A 24,155-nucleotide genomic window follows, 5' to 3' on the forward strand; every position below is an offset into this window, starting at 1 on the left:
CAAGTGGCAATATATACCAAGGGAAAATACTCTGGTTTGCAAACTGTATCGTGCTACCTAACGAGTTACATCCCTTTCGACATTCCATAACGACAAGCAGTCAAATATATTAACATTTGACACTTTAAAAAAAAAAAAAAAAAAAATAATAATAATAATAATGCCAGACTCCCCACCCCTCCCCGACACCGATTACATCGTCTGACAAATCGGATCGTAAGGTATATCATATAATTGCGACATCGGTGGTTTTAATCCGATTTTATCATAAGATATTTATTGTACGTCGGAATCGCAGAGATGTGTCCCCGGCTTAGTGTCCTTATGGACGCACTTTATATAGTTCATGAATTTGCTAAACAGTTATTTGAACACACCATATTCATATTAATACTTTTTTTTTTTTTTAATAACAAAATTAAGAACAATGAATGCTGAAAGCAAAACAAACATTTGGAATAAAATAAACGTAACTTGTATCCTCTTTGGCTATTTAAATGTCAGTCTCTCACACACAATATCATTTCTTTAATTTCTTAATAACGTCCAAGAACGCTGAAAACATTTTCATTTTTTCATCATGCATTTTTTCAAGTCTGGACATTTTCATTTCGTCCCTCGCTTTTCTCTCCTCGTTTAGCTTCGTGATTAATGACGTCAGTTCACTCGTGGATTGGGTCATCGTTTTCCAGACTTTGTTCGAAGCTGATCCTTTTTGGGACGATTTTTTCGGTGATGCCACACGTTCTGGGTCACCGCTGGACTCGTTGTCTCCATCAGAATCGTCGCACGACAATTCTTCGTCAGACGGTTGAGCCGATCTCTTACGAGTCGATGCAAGACGCTTTCTGCATCTACTGGAAGCCGGCGAATCGTTGGGTTTTTTGTTAACTGTTTTAAGAAACGACGAAAACATCTCCATTTTTTCCCTGTGCATAACTTCCAGTTTCTCCAATTTCTTCGCCTCTTGTCCTTTCTTGTCCCTGTTGATATTGACAAGCAAAGAAGTGAGTTTTTGGTTTGTGGACGATTCGTCGTCGAAATCAACATCGTCTGCTCCCAGGTGTTTTGGCGGGCTATATTCGTACACTTCCGACATCGCCTCGAAAAATGGAAATGCACGTTGGTGGTTTCCCGGGATGGCGTTGTGATCACAGACAACTCTGTACTGTCTTGTCAGAGTCTTGTACTTGTTCTGTACGTGGCTGCTCGTGCACTTTTCATAGCCCAGCTCGCGCATGGCAGCTGCTATGTGCTCCCACATGAGTTTCTTATTCCCAGGATTCACAGTGTTTTGTTCCCTGTATTCCTTATACAGTCTGATCATGTCGAATGTTCTCTTTTCTGTCCACACATATTGTCCCTGGCAGAATTTCAGAGTGTATTTACTGAGGTCTTCGTCATCCTTGTCACCACTGTTACTTGCAAGCCCATTCTCTGCTGGACCATCATCATCATTCTCTTTATCGGCGATCTCCACAGCTTCCACTTCCTCAGTTTTCACTTGGAATTCCATTTCTGAAAAAAACATCAACACATATAATAATAATCATAGTTTATTGGATACGTAGGCTGGACAATCAATCTGACGACAATAGATCAAATCCCATTAAAGCTGGCTCACACTTTTATTGATCTTTCTCATCTATAACGCTCTGCCTATCATTACCTTAATACATATATAAAACACATTTCCAATTTCTCTCATTGGAATTCCATAATAATAATCATAGTTTAGTGGATACGCTGCTGGGCAATCAATCTGACGACAATGGATCAAATCCCATCAAAGCTGGCTAACTTTTATTTATCTTTCTCATCTATAACCCTCTGCCTATCATTATCTTAATATAAAAAAAACCTTTCCAAATTTATCTCATTGGTTTCAATTTGTTTCCTCCATGGGTGCAGTCTATGTGTACTTCCCTGCATCCACCTGGAATCCTCGTCCTCTGCCGCTAATAAAGCTGGTCTGACCCACGGCACTAACTAACGACCGCTGGTAGTAGGGGAGTACAGTAGGTTGTTACAGGTGCCTCTTAACAATGCCAGAAGTAACTACAGAACATTCTGAAGTGGTCAGACTAAGCCCACAGCTAAACGCTGATGGGGAATGACAGGTGTGTGACAGGGATAGCCACAAGAGACAAGCACGTGTAGCAGTTGGAGAGACTGGGATGTGGAGGTGGATAGTGAAAGAAGTTGAAAGACAGGAGAAAGGACAATGGAATAACAAAGTAATAAAAAAAAAAAAAAAAAAAAAAAAAAAAAAATAATAGTTTTAATTGTGTGTATATATACTAAGACAAAAACGTTTAGCAATTTTCTACTGCTGTATTGTAATTTAAAAATATGTTACACTAAGCCCACAGCTAAACGCTGATGGGGAATGACAGGTGTGTGACAGGGATAGCCACAAGAGACAAGCACGTGTAGCGGTTGGAGAGACTGGGATGTGGAGGTGGATAGTGAAAGAAGTTGAAAGACAGGAGAAAGGACAATGGAATAACAAAGTAATAATAAAATAAAATAAAAAAAACAACAAAAAAACACAAAATAGTTTTAATTGTGTGTATATATACTAAGACAAAAACGTTTAGCAATTTTCTACTGCTGTATTGTAATTTAAAAATATGTTACAGTCAATGACGTGACAGTTACACATTTCATTTAAGACTGAAAATCTTCTGTTATTTATATTAACAAATGATGCAACAATTAAATCCAGTGTCTTCATTTCACTTTGAAAGTCACAGCGTTTCTTTTATGTAAACACATTTACCAAACTGCAAAATTGAAGTTATTTGGATAGGCAGTAAAACATTCTCAAAGGAGGTTTTCCATCATACAAGATGGAGGCTAGAATGGGGTTCTGACCAATTTACTCTTTTAGGGGTGAATTTTTCTGTAAATGTTGAAGATATTGTCATTAAAAAATTTGAACCGAAAATATTAATGATGAAAAAATTAATAAAACAATGGTCTACAAGAAAATTAACAGCATTAGGTAGAATTAATGTTCTGAAAACCTTAATAATCCCTAAAATAACTCATCTGATTATTTCTCTACCAATTCCGCCTGAAAAATTTATCAAAAACATAAATAAACTGTTCTTCGCCTTCATTTGGCAAAATAAACCAGAAAGGATAAAGAGGGAAATTTTAGTATAAGACTATGAAAATGGGGGTTTGAAAATGTTACATATTTCTAATTTTATAACTGCATTAAAATCCACATGGATCAGAAGAATTCTTACATCCAATTCTAAATGGAAAACACTTTTTGAAACTGTTACAGGTTTAACCACTGAAAAGCTAGTTTCTTATGGAAATTATTTTATTCAATATAAAAATAAGAAACTAACTAATCCTTTTTGGAAAGATGTTCTCCATAGTTGGCTGTTGATTCAGCAGAAACAAATATTTGAGAAAATGGAAGAAATAATGAGCTGTAACATTTGGTATAATAGTAAAATAACAATTGATAGAAAGCCTATTTTGTACAAGACATTTTGCAAAAAGGTGTTTATTCAAGATTTGATGGATGAATTTGGATATTTCATGAATTATGATACATTCAGAATTAAATATAATTTAAAAACATATTTTCTTGAATATGTCTCTTTGTTAAATGCTGTAAAATTATTCTGTAACACTGTAAAAACACAAGTAAACCAATTAAATCCTTTAATGAATAACCCAATATTACCTTATAAATTACAGATTTTTTTTTAAAGGAGGAAAAGGGTAGTCAGGTAATGTATAAAATATAAAACAATTCTAGTATTTGACCAATTTCACAAGCAAAATATATGGAAAAAGGGTGTACATTTTCCTTAAATGAATGGAAAAAATATTACAGTATACCTTTTTCAAACTTAAAAGATCCTACTCTTATATGGCTTCAGTATAGAATCTTACACAGAATAATAGCAACAAACACATTTTTATACAAAATCAAATATGTTGATGCTACTATTTGTAATTTTTGTCAACTTCAACCAGAGACCCTGGAACATTTATTCTATGAATGTCCTAAAGTTGCTGTCTTATGGAATGCAGTGGAACAGTGGACACTGAAAAAAGGTGAACATATGAAGTTTGATAAATATGTGGTACTGTTTGGAATTATAAACAAAAAAAAACAAATTTTTAAACTGGTTAATTGTCAATATATAATATATAAATAAGAAATTGAACAAAGATGCCATTAAAAATATTATATACAAAAAGTTGAATGTTGAAAAATTTAGATTTGAACAAAGTTGTAACTATAAAGAATTTGATGAGTATTGGTCACCTTGGTTCAGTGTTTTAGAAACAAGTAACAATTAATAGGAACATATTGTGATAATAGCCGAGAAATGTAAGGATGGTAATACAGTTTGTTACGTATGATAGACATATATAACTTGGGACTTGTCTAAAACCTGTTGTTCTTTTTCTACATCAATCTTCTGTATGTGTGTGTGTGTGTGTGTGTGTGTGTGTGTGCATGTGTATGTGTATGTGTATGTGTATGTGTAAGAGAGAATGTGCGTGTGTATCAATGTACATGAGATTCAGGGCCCCATCCCTGACATTGCCTAATTGTTTTTGTGAGGACAAAAAAAAATAAAAAAAAATAAAAATGCTACACATTTTTGATAGCAAGGTGGGGGGTGGGGGCGGGAGGAGGTGTGCAAATTTATAATTTCTGCTTGGTGGGTTTGCTGTATATATTTCACTACATTCATACTGGGTTCAAATAAAATGTCTTTGTGGGTGGTGGGCATATTACACAATTGTTTCACCCCACTCACTGCAATGCAACAGTTTGTTTGGACAACTGTGAACAAACTTGTAACAAGAAACAAAAAAAACCCCAACCCAACCCAAACAAAAACAAACCAAACAAACACTCCACAACCACCACCCCCTAAAAACAAAACAGAAAATAACAACAACAACAACAAACAAACACACAATAAACCCAGCGTTGATCTCTTATACACCTGTTGCAATCATGGGCGTCATTTGCAAGGAATAAGTGTGTGGGGGGTGGGGGGGGGGGACAATTGGGTTCTAACAATATTTCGTGCGACTAATCGCGAGTGCCCTAGACTCTAGGGGGGTCTGGGGGCATGTCCCCCCCATAAAATTTTGAAAAATGAAGGTCATTGTGGCTGTCTGAGAACATTATTTAGAGTAAAGTTGGGGGGACATCAGATATTCTGTCCCCCCCCACTGCTAAAAGTGTGGGGGGGGGGGACATGTCCCCCCTGTCCCCCACCAAATGACGTCCATGGTTGCAATATCGATTTAAAGATACACAACTGGCCGCTCTTAGGTGGTAAAACGAGCACCACAAAAATATTATTCAATGAAATAATCAGAATCGAAATATTTTGCATTGTTAGCTGCAAACGCAGGCATGCTAAATTTATACGCTTTAGTTGGAAAATACGTTTAAATCTATTTTCAACCTGTTATTTGAGGATACGTAAGGAATAGACACTACCACATTCGTATCCGTTACATACCATTTTACTTAACTCCTTGTAAACTTGTGTTTCCAAGAACCCGACCCTTGTCCGATACATCTGCCATCTCATCCGAATTTTACTCGGAGAGATGTATTGAACTAACCCGATCCTACCTAGAAAAAAAGGTCCGACCCTATTTCTGTTCTTTTCAATTATTGAATGTAGGCCTTTTTATTTATTATTTTCGAAATAAAAAAATAAAAAATAAAAAATAATAGGCCTAATAATTTGTTTTAATAATATGTCATTTGAATGTAGCTGAAATAAAATAAAATAAACAATAAATAAACTAATACTAATAATAAAGCCGACTGATCCTACCTGTTTTTGTTTTAGTTTTGTTGTTATTTTTTGCATGTGCCCTGAAGCACAATTTTTTTTTTTTTTTTAGGCCTTTTCGATATTTTAATATAGTATTCATATCGGCTTAATTATATTTAAATTTATTTAAAAAAAACAAAAAAACTAAACAATATTATATTTAAATTCACCCATTTTTATTTTATTTCTAAAATATTTTTTCTTATTTTCTCTGTAGTGTATGCGTGTGTAAGATAAACTGAAGTTACTTTTCGTGTGTCAACATCCAAATCCAATCCATATTTTTAATGTTTTACAGTCGGCGTATATAAAAAGTTATCAATTTTTAACATCTGTTGGGCTTATTTTTAACGAAAAGAATTCATTTCACGTGTTTAGGCGAATATGAAAACATTCAGCAAGTGAATGTTCCACATGTCTCCAGATTTATCTGGAGTGACGGAATACGAGCACTCGAACAGCTTGGGTTGCGTTCCTGTGCTCGACTGTTCAAAATGGCGCCGCCTCTTGCTTTGTAATCGATTTTGTGCTTACCACTAGCCATCGACAACAACCATTTACTAGAAGAACACTGTTCTCTGTGTGCATACAATTACTCAACATCTATAACTAGGTTTAATACTTACTTGAAATGTTAAGCGAGACAAGACCTGGAATCACTATCAAACACGACCCAGATGGGAAAAGGAGGCCGTTTTATTCGCTGCTGAATGAGTCGAATCGCCTGGTTCCGGGTGTGCGCCGACCGTAGTTCCCCTAACAAAATGAATACTCGACAAATGCCAGCTAAATTAGACACGTTTGTTGTGTCCAGGGCCGTAGCTGGGGGGAGTTCCTGGAAAAATAAAAAATCCGGAAACGTAAAGAAAATTATTTTCTTAACCGTTTAAGGAGTTTTAGACGATTAACTACTCAGTTCCCCCCCCCCCCCCCCCCCCCCCCCCCCCAACAAAAAATCCTAGCTACGACCCTGGTGTTTTGATATTACATTTTGTTTTAAAAGACTATTTCCTGTATGGATTATATGGATACCATATGTATCTATCAAATTAATCTTCTGGCCTTCCTGACATAAAAAAAAAATATTATTGTTTTGTTTAACGAGACCACTAGAGCACATTGATTTATTAATCATCGGCTATTGGATGTCAAACATTTTGTAATTTTGACATATAGTCTTAGAGAGGAAACCTGGTACATTTTTTCAATAGTAGCAAGGGCTCTTTTATATGCACCATCCCACAGACAGGATAGTACATAACACGGTCTTTGATATACCAGTCGTGGTGCACTGGCTGGAACGAGAAATAGCCCAATCGGCCCATCGATAGGGATCGATCCTAGACCGATCGCGCTTCAAACGATCGCTTTACCACTGGGCTACGTCCCGCCCATTCCTAACACAAATTCCAGCACATTTAACAACCAGGCGATCTGCTGGGGGTGAAATGCTACTAAGGAAAATCTAGCGGGCTTTCTCTCTAAGACTATAATTATTAATGTTAAAATTACCAAATGTTTGACATCCAATAGCCAGTAGGTGGTGTAGTTAAATATATATAAAGTAAAACAACAACAACAAAATACAGTCTGGGGTTGGTGCATGACGAGTATATAGGCTTGGATTTTTATTTTTTAATACTGGTATCTAAAAATATGTGAGTGCGTGTATATATAAATGACTGTATGTCTGTGTGTATGTGCGCGTGTGTGTATAACACACACACACACACACACACACACACACACACACACGCATGGACATACAGACAGTCTGCATGCTGATGCATGATGTGTGTGTGTGTGTGTGTGTGTACGTACGCACACGTACGTAGACATAGATACAATATTTAATTATCCCGCAATAAAGATAAAACAAAATGTCACGAAGGATAAACCTTGCTGCTTTATGTAATATCTGTTCCGTGTCTTTAACGTCGCGACCCCTAAATCTGGGGAAGAGTAAAAATGTTGTTTTTTGTTTTGTTTTGATATTAGTTTCTGTTTTGTTTTTGGCGGCGGAGGGGAGGGGGGGGGGGGAGGGGGGGGGGGGGCGCAATCCTATATTCCATTTTCCCTAAGCGAGTGCACGCCAATAAACAACCCCGAAAACATCGTCACATCGTAATGTCGATACTTGTTGTAACCCAATATGTATTTTATATCTAGAAATAATTTCGTACATACAAAATGTTTTGTCATGTTATAGTAGAATGAAATTGGAGCTACTTCAAACAGTACTACGACCAGAATCACACTCCGTATACAGAATCTGATATTCTAAACAACAAACTGTATTCTCGATGTAACTTTAATTGTTAATAAGGATTTATTATTTGAAAATATGTTACAATGGTTGCAAACTGAGGATAGTACCTTTAATGCAACATACATACGGAGCTAGTTTCAGATAGGCGTCAAAAGATGTTGGCATCTCGAGTAGCCACCCATATGTTAATTTTCACTTCATTCTCTGACTGGGATTTTGCCTTCATTATCTGACTGGGATTTTTCATTCATTATCTGACTGGGATTTGAACCGGCCTCGGTGGCGTCGTGGCAGGCCATCGGTCTACAGGCTGGTAGGTACTGGGTTCGGATCCCAGTCGAGGCATGGGATTTTTAATCCAGATACCGACTCCAAACCCTGAGTGAGTGCTCCGCAAGGCTCAATGGGTAGGTGTAAATCACTTGCACCGACCAGTGATCCATAACTGGTTCAACAAAGGCCCTGGTTTGTGCTATCCTGCCTGTGGGAAGTGCAAATAAAAGATCCCTTGCTGCCTGTCGAAAAAAGAGTAGCCTATGTGGCGACAGCGGGTTTCCTCTTCAAAACAGTGTCAAAATGACCATATGTTTGACGTCCAATAGCCGATGATAAGATAAAAAATCAATGTGCTCTAGTGGCGTCGTTAAATAAAACAAACTTTACTTTACTGACTGGGATTTTCCCTTCATTATCTGACTGGGATTTTCCCTTCATTCTCTGACTGGGATTTTTCATTCGTTCTCTGACTGGGATTTTCCCCTCATTCTCTGACTGGGATTTTCCCCTCATTCTCTGACTGGGATTTTCACTTCATTATCTGACTGGGATATTCCCTTCATTATCTGACTGGGATTTTTCATTCGTTCTCTGACTGGGATTTTCCCCTCATTCTCTGACTGGGATTTTCCCCGTCCCAAGGTGTGCCTCACGAAATGTACATATCACATGCCGTGATATGTTAGTATGTTATCCTGTCTTGGAATATACATATAAAAGGTCCCTTGCTGCTAAACGAAAAATTATTCAAATTAAAAACATTTTTACATCCAATAGCCGACGATTTATCAATTACTGAGCTACAAAAGTCAAACTTTGGTTTTTATTTTGTACAAATAAGCCAGGAAATAGGTAATATTGATTTGTTTCTTTCACTGTTTAGGCAAAGACTTCATGACAATTTACAACAATATTGGTCAGCTGGTATAAATAGCTCTGCTTCATGTTGTTATTACAGACTGTACTATAGGCTATAAATCTTTACTAAACATTGAACGGTACTTGCAATTTAATTTTTCTCAACATTTGAAAAGGGCCTTATCGAAGTTTAGATGTAATAATTTTGGATTAGCAAGTAGATACTGGTACATTTAATAATACAGTGTATGGGCAAATATGCTGCACTTTCTATTGAAATAATAACGAGATTTCTGTTTAACTGATGTTCAAATCCACGTACTTCTTGTGTGACAAAGTATACTGACTTGCAAAAAAACCCACCCACTTTTCTTCATTCTTGTATTAATAAACATTTATATGTACCACCATCAATTATTTTTGTGAAGCTGATATCATCTACAAATGATCTATTGCCATTTAATTTATCAATATTTTTATGTACATGTGTATCTGTAATAAGAATGCAAAGTAGTAATGACCTAATGATGTACAGAACAGAACTTTATCACACTCAGGCCGTTCCACAACGGCGTTAGAGGAACATACATAATAAATATACAGAACTTTATCACACTCAGGCCGTTCCACAACGGCGTTAGAGGAACATACATAATAAATATACAGAACTTTATCACACTCAGGCCGTTCCACAACGGCGTTAGAGGAACATACATAATAAATATACAGAACTTTATCACACTCAGGTCGTTCCACAACGGCGTTAGAGGAACATACATAATAAATATACAGAACTTTATCACACTCAGGCCGTTCCACAACGGCGTTAGAGGAACATACATAATAAATATACAGAACTTTATCACACCCAGGCCGTTCCACAGCTGCGTTAGAGGAACATACATAATAAATATACAGAACTTTATCACACCCAGGCCGTTCCACAGCAGCGTTAGAGGAACATACATAATAAATATACAGAACTTTATCACACTCAGGCCGTTCCACAGCGGCGTTAGAGGAACATACATAATAAATATACAGAACTTTATCACACTCAGGCCGTTCCACAACGGCGTTAGAGGAACATACATAATAAATATACAGAACTTTATCACACTCAGGCCGTTCCACAGCTGCGTTAGAGGAACATACATAATAAATATACAGAACATTATCACACTCAGGCCGTTCCACAACGGCGTTAGAGGAACATACATAATAAATATACAGAACTTTATCACACTCAGGCCGTTCCACAGCAGCGTTAGAGGAACATACATAATAAATATACAGAACTTTATCACACTCAGGCCGTTCCACAACGGCGTTAGAGGAACATACATAATAAATATACAGAACTTTATCACACTCAGGCCGTTCCACAACGGCGTTAGAGGAACATACATAATAAATATACAGAACTTTATCACACTCAGGCCGTTCCACAACGGCGTTAGAGGAACATACATAATAAATATACAGAACTTTATCACACTCAGGCCGTTCCACAACGGCGTTAGAGGAACATACATAATAAATATACAGAACTTTATCACACTCAGGCCGTTCCACAACGGCGTTAGAGGAACATACATAATAAATATACAGAACTTTATCACACTCAGGCCGTTCCACAACGGCGTTAGAGGAACATACATAATAAATATACAGAACTTTATCACACTCAGGCCGTTCCACAACGGCGTTAGAGGAACATACATAATAAATATACAGAACTTTATCACACTCAGGCCGTTCCACAACGGCGTTAGAGGAACATACATAATAAATATACAGAACTTTATCACACTCAGGCCGTTCCACAACGGCGTTAGAGGAACATACATAATAAATATACAGAACTTTATCACACTCAGGCCGTTCCACAACGGCGTTAGAGGAACATACATAATAAATATACAGAACTTTATCACACTCAGGCCGTTCCACAACGGCGTTAGAGGAACATACATAATAAATATACAGAACTTTATCACACTCAGGCCGTTCCACAACGGCGTTAGAGGAACATACATAATAAATATACAGAACTTTATCACACTCAGGCCGTTCCACAACGGCGTTAGAGGAACATACATAATAAATATACAGAACTTTATCACACTCAGGCCGTTCCACAACGGCGTTAGAGGAACATACATAATAAATATACAGAACTTTATCACACTCAGGCCGTTCCACAACGGCGTTAGAGGAACATACATAATAAATATACAGAACTTTATCACACTCAGGCCGTTCCACAACGGCGTTAGAGGAACATACATAATAAATATACAGAACTTTATCACACTCAGGCCGTTCCACAACGGCGTTAGAGGAACATACATAATAAATATACAGAACTTTATTACACTCAGGCCGTTCCACAACGGCGTTAGAGGAACATACATAATAAATAGTATAAACGTGACAAGATGGTTTACAGGAGGATGAAATAATAACATATGATAATACATAATACATGTATTTACTTGTATATGATATTAATTGATAATAACTGTAACAATAGTAGTAGTAGTAGTAGTAGTAGTAGTAGTAGTAGTAGTAGTAGTAGTAGTAGTAATAATAATGGTGGTAGCAGTAATGGTAGTCGTAGTAGTATAATAGTAGTAGTAGTAGTAGTAGTAGTAGTAGCAGTAGTAGTAATAGTAATGGCAGTACATGGTACAGTAATAATAATAATAATAATAATAGTAATAATAATAATTGTAATATAGCTAGGAAACAGTTTTGATTGTGACATGAGTTATTCAGTTACCAGGACGTTTAAAAACCTGGCAAATTACATTTATAAATTTCGCCAACTTCTTTAATACACTTATTTTCTTACTGCTCATTAGTTCTTTGAATTTGTAGGTGCTTGGTCTAGTATAATAATACCACACGCATGCAAGTTATTTGCTTATTACTTATGTATTTTGGGTCAGTGGCCTTAATACTGAACAAAGCTTTCCTTGTTTTGATTAATCGGTCAATCAATGTATTTAAGTGGTGTCGTTAAACAAAACGACGTGTAACTTTAAACTGTTAATGGTGTCAGTCAGGGCGTCGATGGTCGACTTCGAGAACACACCATCTCGTCAAGAAGACCCAGAAGCAAGGACAAAATATTTGATGGAGAGTCACTCTTTTAAAACTTGAACAGACTATGCAAAGCAGATCACTGATATTTTGTACAGAAGCAGTTCACTATAGTATGTGTTGATGGTGAAACTTTCATGTTGATACATATAGCGATACAACACGTAGTGTCAACATATGCTATACCACTGAGAACATACTAATCTACCGTACGTACTTCCAACGATAGTCCATTGTCGCATCATTTTCTTTTTACAGAGCCTATACCTGTTATTGGACTAAAAACACTTCTTTATTCCTTCGAATTTATATCCTCTCCCTCCCATTGATTCGAAATATTCCCCAGATTGCAGCCCTATGGACTATTCAACATGGAACTGTCACTCCGAGGACGTCACCTGTAGATGTACTTTAAATGAAACAATTCTGTCATGTTGGGGGCAAAATTAACAAAGAAGTATATTTCTTCCTGTAACATTAAAGTATGGGCTGTAAGAAAAATGGTGGGCAAATCGACCATCGTTTTACGTACGTGCAGTAGATGTTGACAGACAGAAATGTTTTATTTAACGACGCACTCAACACATTTTATTTACGGTTATATGGCGTCAGACATATGGTTAAGGACCACACAGATTTTGAGAGGAAACCCGCTGTCGCTACTACATGGGCTACTCTTTCCGATTAGCAGCAAGGGATCTTTTATTTTGCTTCCCACAGGCAGGATAGCACAAACCATGGCCTTTGTTGAACCAGTTATGGATCACTGGTCGGTGTAAGTGGTTTACACCTACCCATTGAGCCTTGCGGGACACTCACTCAGGGTTTGGAGTCGGTATCTGGATTAAAAATCCCATGCCTCGACTGGGATCCGAATCCAGTACCTACCAGCCTGTAGACCGATGGCCTAACCACGACGCCACTGAGGCCGGTGCAGTAGATGTTGAATAATTTTAGTTGGTATAGCATTTTTTGACATTACGTTTTGTATCAAGCCCCATTTTAAAAGTAAAAAATGTATCATAATTAAAATTGTACCATCAATAATTTAATTTGATTTTACTATAATTGTATTTAAATCGATCTTCAAAAAAAATATTAACTAGTATTTTTCGGATGGGTTGGGTAGGTTTTTTTTTTTTTTTAAAGTTTTTAGCAGAGTAGTTTCGTTCATGTGTTAAAACTATTTAAATAACCTACCACATCAGACACCGGGTGTCAAACAAAGGTAAGTATAAGAAAATATTATTTACATTTTTACACACACACACACACACCCAAAAAAAAAAAAAAAAAAAAAAAAAAAAAAAAAAAAAAAAAACCACCCCAAAAAAACCCCAACAACAACCCAACAAAAAAAACCCCAAAACCCTCCCCCCCAAAAACAAAACAAAAACAACAACAAAAAACCCCAACAATAAACACACGACTATATATACTTATGTAAAGCAAAAACGGCGTAAAGAGCTTTAGGAAAATACTAATAACTTTTAAAATAATGAAGTGGAACGATCAAATTGTATGTTCACAATTCAGTGAGCCGCGGTGAACTGTAACTCAGCAAGTAAGAAGCAGTATAGTATGAAACTATATATATGTAACACAAAGAAGCGGTAGATTTACTACGCAGTGATGGTTCGGTACGTGTACGTGGGGCGCACTCGGTTGCACCGTGTGGAGGACTGTCCTAACAAGTGATAGAACAGCAAAACAAACCCCAGAAGTTAAACTTTATTTTGTTTAACGACACCACTAGAGCACATTGATTTATTAATCATCGGCTATTGGAGCGGAAACCCGCTACATTTTTCTATTAGTAGCAAGTTTTTTTTTTATGCAACCTCCCACAGAAAGGATATCAAATACCACGGCCTTTGATATACCAGTCGTGGTGCACTGGCTGGAACGAGAATAGCATCCCAGAAGTGTGCTTGTACATGAACATTACTGTCACTACTGTAAAAGGAATTTAAGTCCTATTAAGAAACAAAACAAAAAACTACAAAAAACAAAACAACAACTCAACAAAACACACACACGCACGCGCACACACACACACACACACACACACACACACACACACACACACACACACACACACACAAAATGGAAAAACTAATATAAAAACAGATCAGGAAATGGAGGTGAGATGGGACTTCTTTTCCTAGGAATCAAGGTCCGTAGGACATGTTTTGCTTTTACCCCGCGTTTATATAAATAATAATCATAAAAACTACCGCCTTACACACACACACACGCACGCACGCACACACACACACACACACACACACACATATATATATATACATATATATATTTATGTTTTGTGTGTGTATATATGTACTGAACTATATAGTAAATACTAGTAAACGTGAATATTTTAATACTTTTTTTTTTTTTCAGGATAAAATTATTTCTGTAAACAGATTATCAAAATGGTCCTACAGTGTTAAAAAGACATGCTAATTTTAACAGACACAAAACCTAACGGAATTTAACTGAATAATGTTCAATAACTTAAAGAAAAGTAAAGTAATATTCGTGTTTCTTTTGTTGGTCAGTATAGTGTTACTGTTACTCGTCACGGCCAGGTAAAACTACCACCGTGTGGAGCCTCAGTGTTTGGAAGGTGCAATATAATAGTCACTTTACATTCGTAAACCAGTTGCCTAATGTTGCATTACAGGATGTCTTACCCAGTGAAGATATTGTATTGACTGATGGGCGGTAACCTATTACAGCTCTGTGATGTTACTCCCAGTGGAAAAACTAAACAGATAGTCTGTAGATCCAGGTGTTCGTGTTTTCGACTATAACTTTCATAAACAAAATGTCTAGTACAGGTCAAGGCTGGAGACGTATTGACGACAGAGATGATTTGAAGTTGTAGTCGACGACCTGTTTACAGTTTTGTGCACCTGTGTTGATACTAGTAATCGGCTCGTCTGCATGTTACATGTATGTGAAACCAGAGTGTGACTGCAAATAAGTATTAAAAAAAAGAAGAGTCACCTTAACATCATTCGAATATAAATGATGTCCTTCAAAGTCACCGATTAAAGGTGGGCGGTTCAGATAGACTACTATAAATAATAAGAAGCTGAAAGGACTGGAACACGCACACAGTACCAACGCTTAGTAACAGATCGTCGCATGTGTATGCTAACCGATATCAAAGAACTAATTGCCAATGGATTCATCACCATTTTACAACAATCGGTTTCACCGAACTAGCGATACCAAGGGACAAACCATCAACAGCCAGACGACAGTACCAGAATGGCCTCTGAGAGATGCGCGGACTGCCAGTGCAGAAGACCCTCAACATTCCAAGCTTCAGCTTTCTGATTTAAAGATAAACTACCAGAAAGTTGTGTCAAATGATGGGAAGGACAATGTTTTGCAGACAACGTCAGATAAAAACAATTCTGTGTTAGGTGACAGAAAAATAAACATAGCAGCTGAAGCTAACAAACGAAACAGTCTGAATCACCAGTTGCACGATGTGGCTTGGTTCCCCTTGTGCTTTCCGTTTGTGTTTCTGTGTTGCATGCCCGCCATGTTGTACATGCGGCGATCTGATGAGGAGTTTGCAGACGGACATATTAAAAAAGCCGATCGCTACAGGATCCTGTCTACAGCTTTATACGCAACAGGGACTTTTGTTTCGCTAGCAACAATGGCTCTTTGTGTTTTTGTGATTGTTTACTTTCTACAGTAAGGTCTTATAACCCATAAAAACTGCACAACCTTTATTTATGTGTCTAATAAAACATGGGTTATTAACTTAAAGTATCAAAGTAATTTACTTTCTATTTCTAAAATGACATAGCAACAAAATAACCAAAGGGTGTAAAATGCTAGTACATTTATACAATATTGTTAATTTTGTGTGTTTGCAAGTTTACTGTTCAATAGTCCTGAATAAATGCTGTTTTGCTACAGTATTTGTTTCATATACTTTTTACTCTTTTAAAACTATCTTCAAAGGAAACAAAAGAAATGTTTCTAACGATTCCAACTCTTCTTTGTAATATATTTGGTTAGCAGATGTTAACAGTAATCTTATATAATAAACAAATTATTTCTTTTTCGTTTCAACTTATTTTTGTGCTTGTATCCAATTAAGGTTCAAACACGCTGTCCTGGGCACACACCTCAGTTATCTGGGTTGTCTTTCCAGGACAGTGGGTTAGTTCTTAATTATTAGTGGTTAGTGAGAGAGAAGAGGGTGTAGTGGCCTTTGAGTCGTTAAAACTCGCTCTGGGTGGCAGCCGGTACCGGGCTGCGAACCCTGTACCTATCAGTATTGGCCGGTAACCAATTAGAAACAACTTCCAATCCACTTCTGATTGGTCTAGTGGCAGTCCTAACGTTGAGGTACCTGATAGAAATTCATGGAAAAAGTTTTCAAAAATACCCCTTTATCTCTGTTTTATGCAGATATATGGTTTTAAATACAGAAAACAGTTTTGTCGTTCAAATATAAAGAGAGGGCTTACGTGGTTTCACTAGACTGAAAACTCCGCCCGACTGTGACCAAAAATTAAGAGATGATATTAATTTTCCATTCGCAGTAAGGGATTTTTAAATACACATGAGGACAGCACATACCACTACCTTTGATACACCAGTCGTGGAGCACTGGTTACACGTATCAGAGTAGGACAGTCTGGATACACCCCCAGCATAACTTGACAATAAACTCCAGTCCTGGTTATGCGGATACTATTATTGGATTTTGGTTTTTTGCCGACATTTTAGGTGAATTTCAAGTCTTGGGCCCAATTTCACGAAACATCGTAAGCTTAGTTTTGCACGTAAACGTAAATATACGACTCAACCACAATTCTTATTAGTACTATAGTACAACAAATATAGTTTGGAGAACACATATTTCATTTACTTTTGTCCTTAAAATGCTCCATCTTCCGTAATGATATGATTTTCTGGGTGAAATATACGTCAAACACATGTAAATGAATGAGCGGTAGAACTCCTAGTTGCAGAAGTAAACTTACGATGTTTTGTGAAATAGGCCCCCAGGAGCCGATTTCACAAAACATCGTACCTTTACGTTGGCGACTAGCAGTGATACAGGCCATACGTTTAAATGTGTTTGGCATCTAGCAGTTATACAGGCCATACGTTGGCGACTAGCAGTGATACAGGCCATACGTTGGCGACTAGCAGTGATACAGGCCATACGTTTAAATGTGTTTGGCATCTAGCAGTTATACAGGCCATACGTTGGCGACTAGCAGTGATACAGGCCATACGTTGGCGACTAGCAGTGATACAGGCCATACGTTTAAATGTGTTTGGCATCTAGCAGTTATACAGGCCATACGTTGGCGACTAGCAGTGATACAGGCCATACGTTGGCGACTAGCAGTGATACAGGCCATACGTTTAAATGTGTTTGGCATCTAGCAGTTATACAGGCCATACGTTGGCGACTAGCAGTGATACGGGCCATACGTTGGCGACTAGCGGTGATACAGGCCATACGTTTAAATGTGTTTGGCATCTAGCAGTTATACAGGCCATACGTTGGCGACTAGCAGTGATACAGGCCATACGTTTAAATGTGTTTGGCATCTATTTCACGCAAAATATTACACCATTACAGAAGATGGAGCATTTTAAGCACAACATAAATTGAAATATGTATATTTCAAACTATATTTCTTTTACTATTAGTAGTAATACGAGTTGTGGTTTAGTCGTAAATTTACGTTTACGTGCAAAACTAGGCTTACGGTGTTTTGTGAAATTGGCCCCTGGACCTTTAAAAAGAATTTAGCTCTCGTGTACCTCTCGAAAGTTACCGATGACTAGTCCGAATAGGATGTAGAAAATGGGCGAGCCTCGAACAAAGAAAATGATCCAGATTGTGAAAACACTCCTTTTTCTTTTATGACAAAGTGATGTAAAAAATCAGTCCTTTCTTCTTGCTCTACTTGTTGACAATAATACTTGACATCGCACCCAATTTAAAAAAAAAAAATAATAAGAAAACGTTTCACAATCTGAATCCTTTTCTTTGTACGAGGCTCACCTGTTTTGAATAATTTTCTACCTCCGAATCGGAGGGGCATGTGTATTTTTCACTGGGGGCGGAGAATGAAGAAAACTACTCAACCTTCGCAAGGGATATACCAAGTATACAACATGTGATCAAAGACTGTCTGGATGTTCCATACATCACCATAGTAATGCATGACTACAATTAAACAAGTCATCCATCTAACACAATAAACTGAATTCATTTAATTTACTTGACCAACAGCCCTAGCAAAATTTGAATACTTAGTAATATAATATGACGAGGCATTTTCAGTATATTGATTTACGGGAACAGTTTTGTGTGATATGCTCAGCTTTTGATTGTTCGCATGAAAAGCCACCTAGAAATAACATCCCCTAGAAAACGTAGTCGTGAACTTAGCCCAGATCCGCGGTCGGTCTAGGATCGATATCTGTCGTTGGGCATGTTGTGGTATTTCTCGTTTCAGCTAGTGCACCACCACTGGTATACTAAAAGCCGTGGTATGTACTATCCTGTCTGTGGGATTATGCATATAAAAGATTTCTTGCTACTAATGGACAAAATGTAACCGGCTTCCTCTCCAAGACTATATGTCAAATTTACCAAATCAATGTGCTCTAGTGATGTCTTTAAACAAAATAAACTATAACTTTAACTTTAGTTGTGATTAAAAGAAAGGAAAGTAATATATATGTTGTTACACCTCATTACATTGGAGCCTACAGCTATTTGATGTCTAACACACGGTTATTTTAACGCTTCGTCGAAAGAAAGTTTAAAGTTTGTTTTGTTTAACGACACCACTAAAGCACATTGATTTATTAATCATTGGCTATTGGATGTCTAACATTTGGTAATTTTGACATAGTCTGAGAGAGGAAACCCGCTACATTTTTCCATTAGTAGCAAGGTATCTTTTATATGCACCATCCCACAGACAGGATAGTACATACCACGGCCTTTGATATACCAGTCGTGGTGCACTAGCTGGAATGAGAAATAGCCCAATGGGCCCATCGACGGGGATCGATTCCAAACCGACCGCGCATCAAGCAAGCGCTTTACCACTGGGAATGAATGAATGAATGTTTAACGACACCCCAGCACGAAAAATGCATCGGCAATTAGGTGTCAAACTATGGTAATGCAAACAAATAAAGTGATGATCAACATCAATATAAAAATTCAAGATTGAAATCAGAACAGTTTAAAGAACTGTGCAAAAATACAAATTTCACAGATAGGTACTGACTTTTACTCAAAATTTCAATGGTACCTCGAAGAAGACAAGTGGATTTGTGCTGTATTGGCCATTCTCAAAGATAATGTTACACCCCTGCACCACGGTGAGGTTACAGCACGCGCAGGGGATTTACCACTGGACTAGGCTACTGAACTAGTCGTCGAGAGACAAGATTCCTACTGCCACCATATACAGAATACTCTTACCATTAAAGCAGCAAGGGATCTTTTATACACACTTTCCCGTTATCACAATAAACAGCGGTCTTTGATACCGACGGATCCAGAAGGAATCACAGGGATCTCGTGACCTCCACCCCCTCCACCCCGCCCGTCTGAAATGACCTCAGAATGATGTTTTCCACAAGACTAAATTGTCATGAAAGCGCGTCACTGGGCATTTGTATTTCAACCATTTGCTGGTTGCTTAGTTAACGGTAGAATCAAATCTACAAATCCGTGACCGCGTTAAAAATAAACAAAATCATGTCTTGTATACACAGAGGCGGATCCAAAGGGCAAGACCAGAGGACGAGTCCCCTCTATTTAAGTGCTCCCTTTTTCCTTCTTTTAATTTGTTTTTCGTTAGGATGCCCTTTTGAAGAATTCCCATGCCTATAAGTCCCCCCTGAGTGTGTTGGTTGTAAAAAATAATTGTTTCATCTGGGCTAAAAATGTATGCAAATTTTATTTCATCTAGTACCACTGTGCCAAGTAGCCTTGTGCTTGGAACATGTATGGGGTAAAAAATGTACTCAAATTTTGTGCGAAACTAGGGGTGTTGTAAAAACATCTGGTTATACCGAAAATGAGTCATGAAAGGTACCATTTTCTTCAGTTAATACTTTGAGGTAGGGTTTGTAGTACTGATATTTATGGGTCATAATTTGGTTGATATATTGCATATAGTGTTTTTAAGCACAAACGTTAACATGGTCGCCTATGGGATTTTATTTGGTATAGTACAACCTTTAACAAATATGTCTTCTGTTGTCTAAACAGGTCCTTGCTACATCTCAAACGACAAAATAGTAGATCCTGAAATACGCGAAAGGCTATGAAAATCGGGTTTGGTGGAGGGTTTAAACAATATTTATTTCTCTTTATATTAACAGATGGGATTGGTCAACAGGCATAGCCTATATAAAGACATTTCCCTTCGTTATACAATTGAAATATTAGCTGGTCAACATGGACATTTTCGAAAGTACAAGATGTGCATTTAGTGTTGAAAAAAGTAAAACTATTGTATATTTAACCTGTCAAAATATAACTATTTGTATATAGATTAGAAGAGAGAAACAAGAAGAATAAAGGAGAAGGTGAACGGTTTTGTCAGTCAAAGGGTGTAGTAGTTGTTGTGTAGTAGTTCTTTTTCTGCGTTCAAACTGCATAGCAGATTACACTTTAGATCTGGTGAAAAGTAATTGCTGTGTGTTTGATGTCTTCTTTGGTGCCCCATAGTTTTGCAGCCAGGTTTGCTTCATTTGGCCAGTACTTTAACACTGCTTCATTATACAGAGGCAAGACTACAGGGTGTGCTCTGGAGACCGTGGTCCTGTATGTCATGGACAGTCGTCGCTATCTACCAGCTTCAGGCCGTACATAATATTATGGGACCGTGGATGGCAGTGACAGGTCCGTAGTCTAAATGGTGAGAACATAGACCACGAGAAGAAAGGAAACGTAGCCTTTGTAATCAAAATGAATTAGGTGATGAATATCATTATCTTTTTATTTGTCAATTTTTTTGGTCGATACTTGTAAGAAATATATTTTAAGTCAAAATTCTTGTTCAGGACAAATATTCTAAAACTTCACGAATTGTTTAATAGTAAGAAATCTATCTCAGTTTGTAAGAATCAATTTTTAAAACAATCTCTTAAAAAACCAAAATGTGTTGCAGGAAACTACTATATTCCTCGAGTTTTTATTATTATTATTATTATTTTTTTTTTTTTTTTATGTCTGACGAATAGTTTCTTCATCATGTCAGGTAACATGACCAATGAAGTAATAAAGTGTTTGTTTTATTTGTTGTTTGAATGAATGTTGTCGTCTGCAATCAATCAATCAATCAATCAATCAATCAATCAATCATTGACTCGTGCTTACATCCACTGAAGGTTCAAGCACGACTGTCTTGGGCACATTCTCCGAGATTCCACAATGGTGGGGTAATACGGCTATGGAATTTACAATTTGAATGAGAAGAGAAACAAAAGAAATAATACACAAATATTTTTAATGCATCATAATAACTAAATTTACAATTAGAATTAAAAATATTATTATTATAAAAAAGCATTGCAGTCACCAGGTTTTGTCATTTTCCATAATACAAGGGTGCGAGCTTTCTAGTAGGTCCGTTGGAATCCCCATTCCCTGGGAATGTTTTTGTTAATGTAAATGCTACAAGTGCATTATGGAGCTAATTACAATGCTTTATCCCAACTCTTGTCTGTGATATAATTTTGGTGCAAGTTGCTATAATTACATACTTACCAGTTTATGAAAATGCTATATTGCAATAGGTTTATTTATCACTAATTATTATTAGGCCTGTTATTATTATTATTATTATTATTAAATTATTTATTTTTATTTATTTATTTTTGAAGGTCTTAACCAAGTTAGTCATATCAGGTGTTAACCAAGCATATCATGCAGCATTAGTTTTCAGTAAATCGATTGATAATAATATACTAGCACAACCATATAATATATTTAGCTACATACCTCTAATTGAATAATAAAGAAACTTTTGGATTGGTTGATCTGCAGAATAGGCTATAAAACGCGTTCGTCTTACAGATAGACTACGGTATTTCAGGCTCGTGTCCTGATCAATGATGATAACTAGTTTAACGTGCCCATATACCACTAGGGTTTCGAACACGCCCATCCTGAGTCCGACCTCTGATAAGATCGGTGGCCTGACTCGGGATGGAGGTGTGTGTGTGTGTGTGTGTGTGTGTGTGTGTGTGTGTGTGTGTGTGTGTGTGTGTGTGTGTGTGTGTGTGTGTGTGTGTGTGAAAATGGGCAGAATTTTGAAAATAGCAATTAGTAAAAAAGTTAATAAAAAAAATAAAAAAAATAAAAAAAGGTTAAAAGCCAAAAATAAAAAGGAATTGACTGCTCGGCTGAATATTTATATAACTTGGAGCATTTTAGAAGGACAGTCCAAAATTAAATAAGAGAAAGAAGAGAGAGGATCGGACTATTTAATAATATTTAAAAAAAAGAAGTAATTTCGACATACAATTTTAAACGCAGATCTAAAAGTTTAAAGTCCGATCGATATGTCCACGCGAGTGGCCTCGTTAAGGCCGTTTGGGTGCACAGCTTAAAGGGACGAGATGGGTTGCATCCCATCAAGAAAACCCCTAGATTGACAGACGATAGACGTTGAAGGTGTAAGCCTAGTGCTGTGCTGAAATACAGATCTTGAGAAGCCGGATCCGTCTGAACGAGAGAGAGTATCAGACTAGGGTATAGTTCAGTCGTCATGGGTTGGTATAGTGGTGCGGATGGGCCCGACTCCGGAGGATACGACATGGTATCACTATAAAGCAAGGTAAAGTCTAGAAAAAGAGTAGTAGGGGCCGACCCCGCTTCCTATTTCTTCTTAGAGTGGGGCGGTCAATCTTCCAGTGCTGCTAGGACAGGCTCGGACATGTAGAGACTAAACGCGAACAACCGTGGCGTTCTGCAGAATGGCCGTCATACGAGTCACGAAAAAAACAAGTCGACAGTCAAACGGAGAAATGACATGGAGGCAAGAAATCTCGCTAAAAAAGAATCCAACCTGGTGGTGCAGACTGTCGATACGAGAAGCGTTCCAGCGTTCAATCAGTTCCAATTGCCGCATACATCCCAGTAGAAAACTTCATTTCGCTGACAAAAACAACGAAATGAAGGACCCCCAAGTCGAGCACACGAAAGCACGTGCAGTGTACACAAGCGAAACAAACACGTCTTACCGCGTGGAGCTCCAGACTGGGAATCGGCTCGTGTGCAGTGTATATACTATATCTAGACCTAACACCACATTCCATTTGAAACTGACCGAGTACTAATTACTACTTTTAATATTTTGTCCAAATGGCCGTTGTTTCAAATATTATGTAGACTACTATATGTAGGCTACACCAAAAGCCGAATTATCTTCTTGAATTATATTTATTTCGTTAGGAAGTTTACTTACTGCCTCGTGTTACTTTTTTTGTGATGCACATTAAAGGCATACTGTATAAATGAAAATTACATTAATTTTTGAAAACCAAATCTAGCTATTGCATCACCTTAACTGAACCATGATGGAGTGAAATCCATGTCAATCCTCTTGGCAATTTTAGTTTTTGAATTATGGACCATTGCCATAATTCAATTATTTTCACAAAATATCATTAATAAGTTAAGTATGGTGGTTATATAGATGTTTAAATAAAGTACATTTAGGGGGAAATCAAATGTATTTTTGATCAGGTAATACTTTATTAGG

At 37.2% G+C, this 24,155-nt stretch overlaps 1 protein-coding gene across 1 annotated transcript; it reads right to left on the reverse strand.

The window, feature by feature from the left end:
• Window positions 1-365: 365 nt before the first annotated feature.
• On the reverse strand, window positions 366-6,610 carry LOC121383382. Its single transcript, XM_041513379.1, has 2 exons — window positions 6,473-6,610; window positions 366-1,518 (listed from the first exon to the last, which is right to left on the reverse strand). The coding sequence occupies exon 2, from the start codon at window positions 1,514-1,516 to the stop codon at window positions 521-523; it is 996 nt and encodes a 331-aa protein (XP_041369313.1). The 5' UTR covers window positions 1,517-1,518; window positions 6,473-6,610; the 3' UTR covers window positions 366-520.
• Between the last annotated feature and the right edge of the window lie 17,545 nt (window positions 6,611-24,155).

This window comes from Gigantopelta aegis, chromosome 10 (genome assembly GCF_016097555.1).
Source record: "Gigantopelta aegis isolate Gae_Host chromosome 10, Gae_host_genome, whole genome shotgun sequence".
Taxonomy (NCBI): Eukaryota; Metazoa; Mollusca; class Gastropoda; order Neomphalida; family Peltospiridae; genus Gigantopelta; species Gigantopelta aegis.

Coding starts and splice junctions, on each gene's coding strand:
- LOC121383382 (XM_041513379.1), bottom strand. CDS start 1,516: ATGGAATTCCAAGTGAAAACTGAGGAAGTGGAAGCTGTGGAGATCGCC.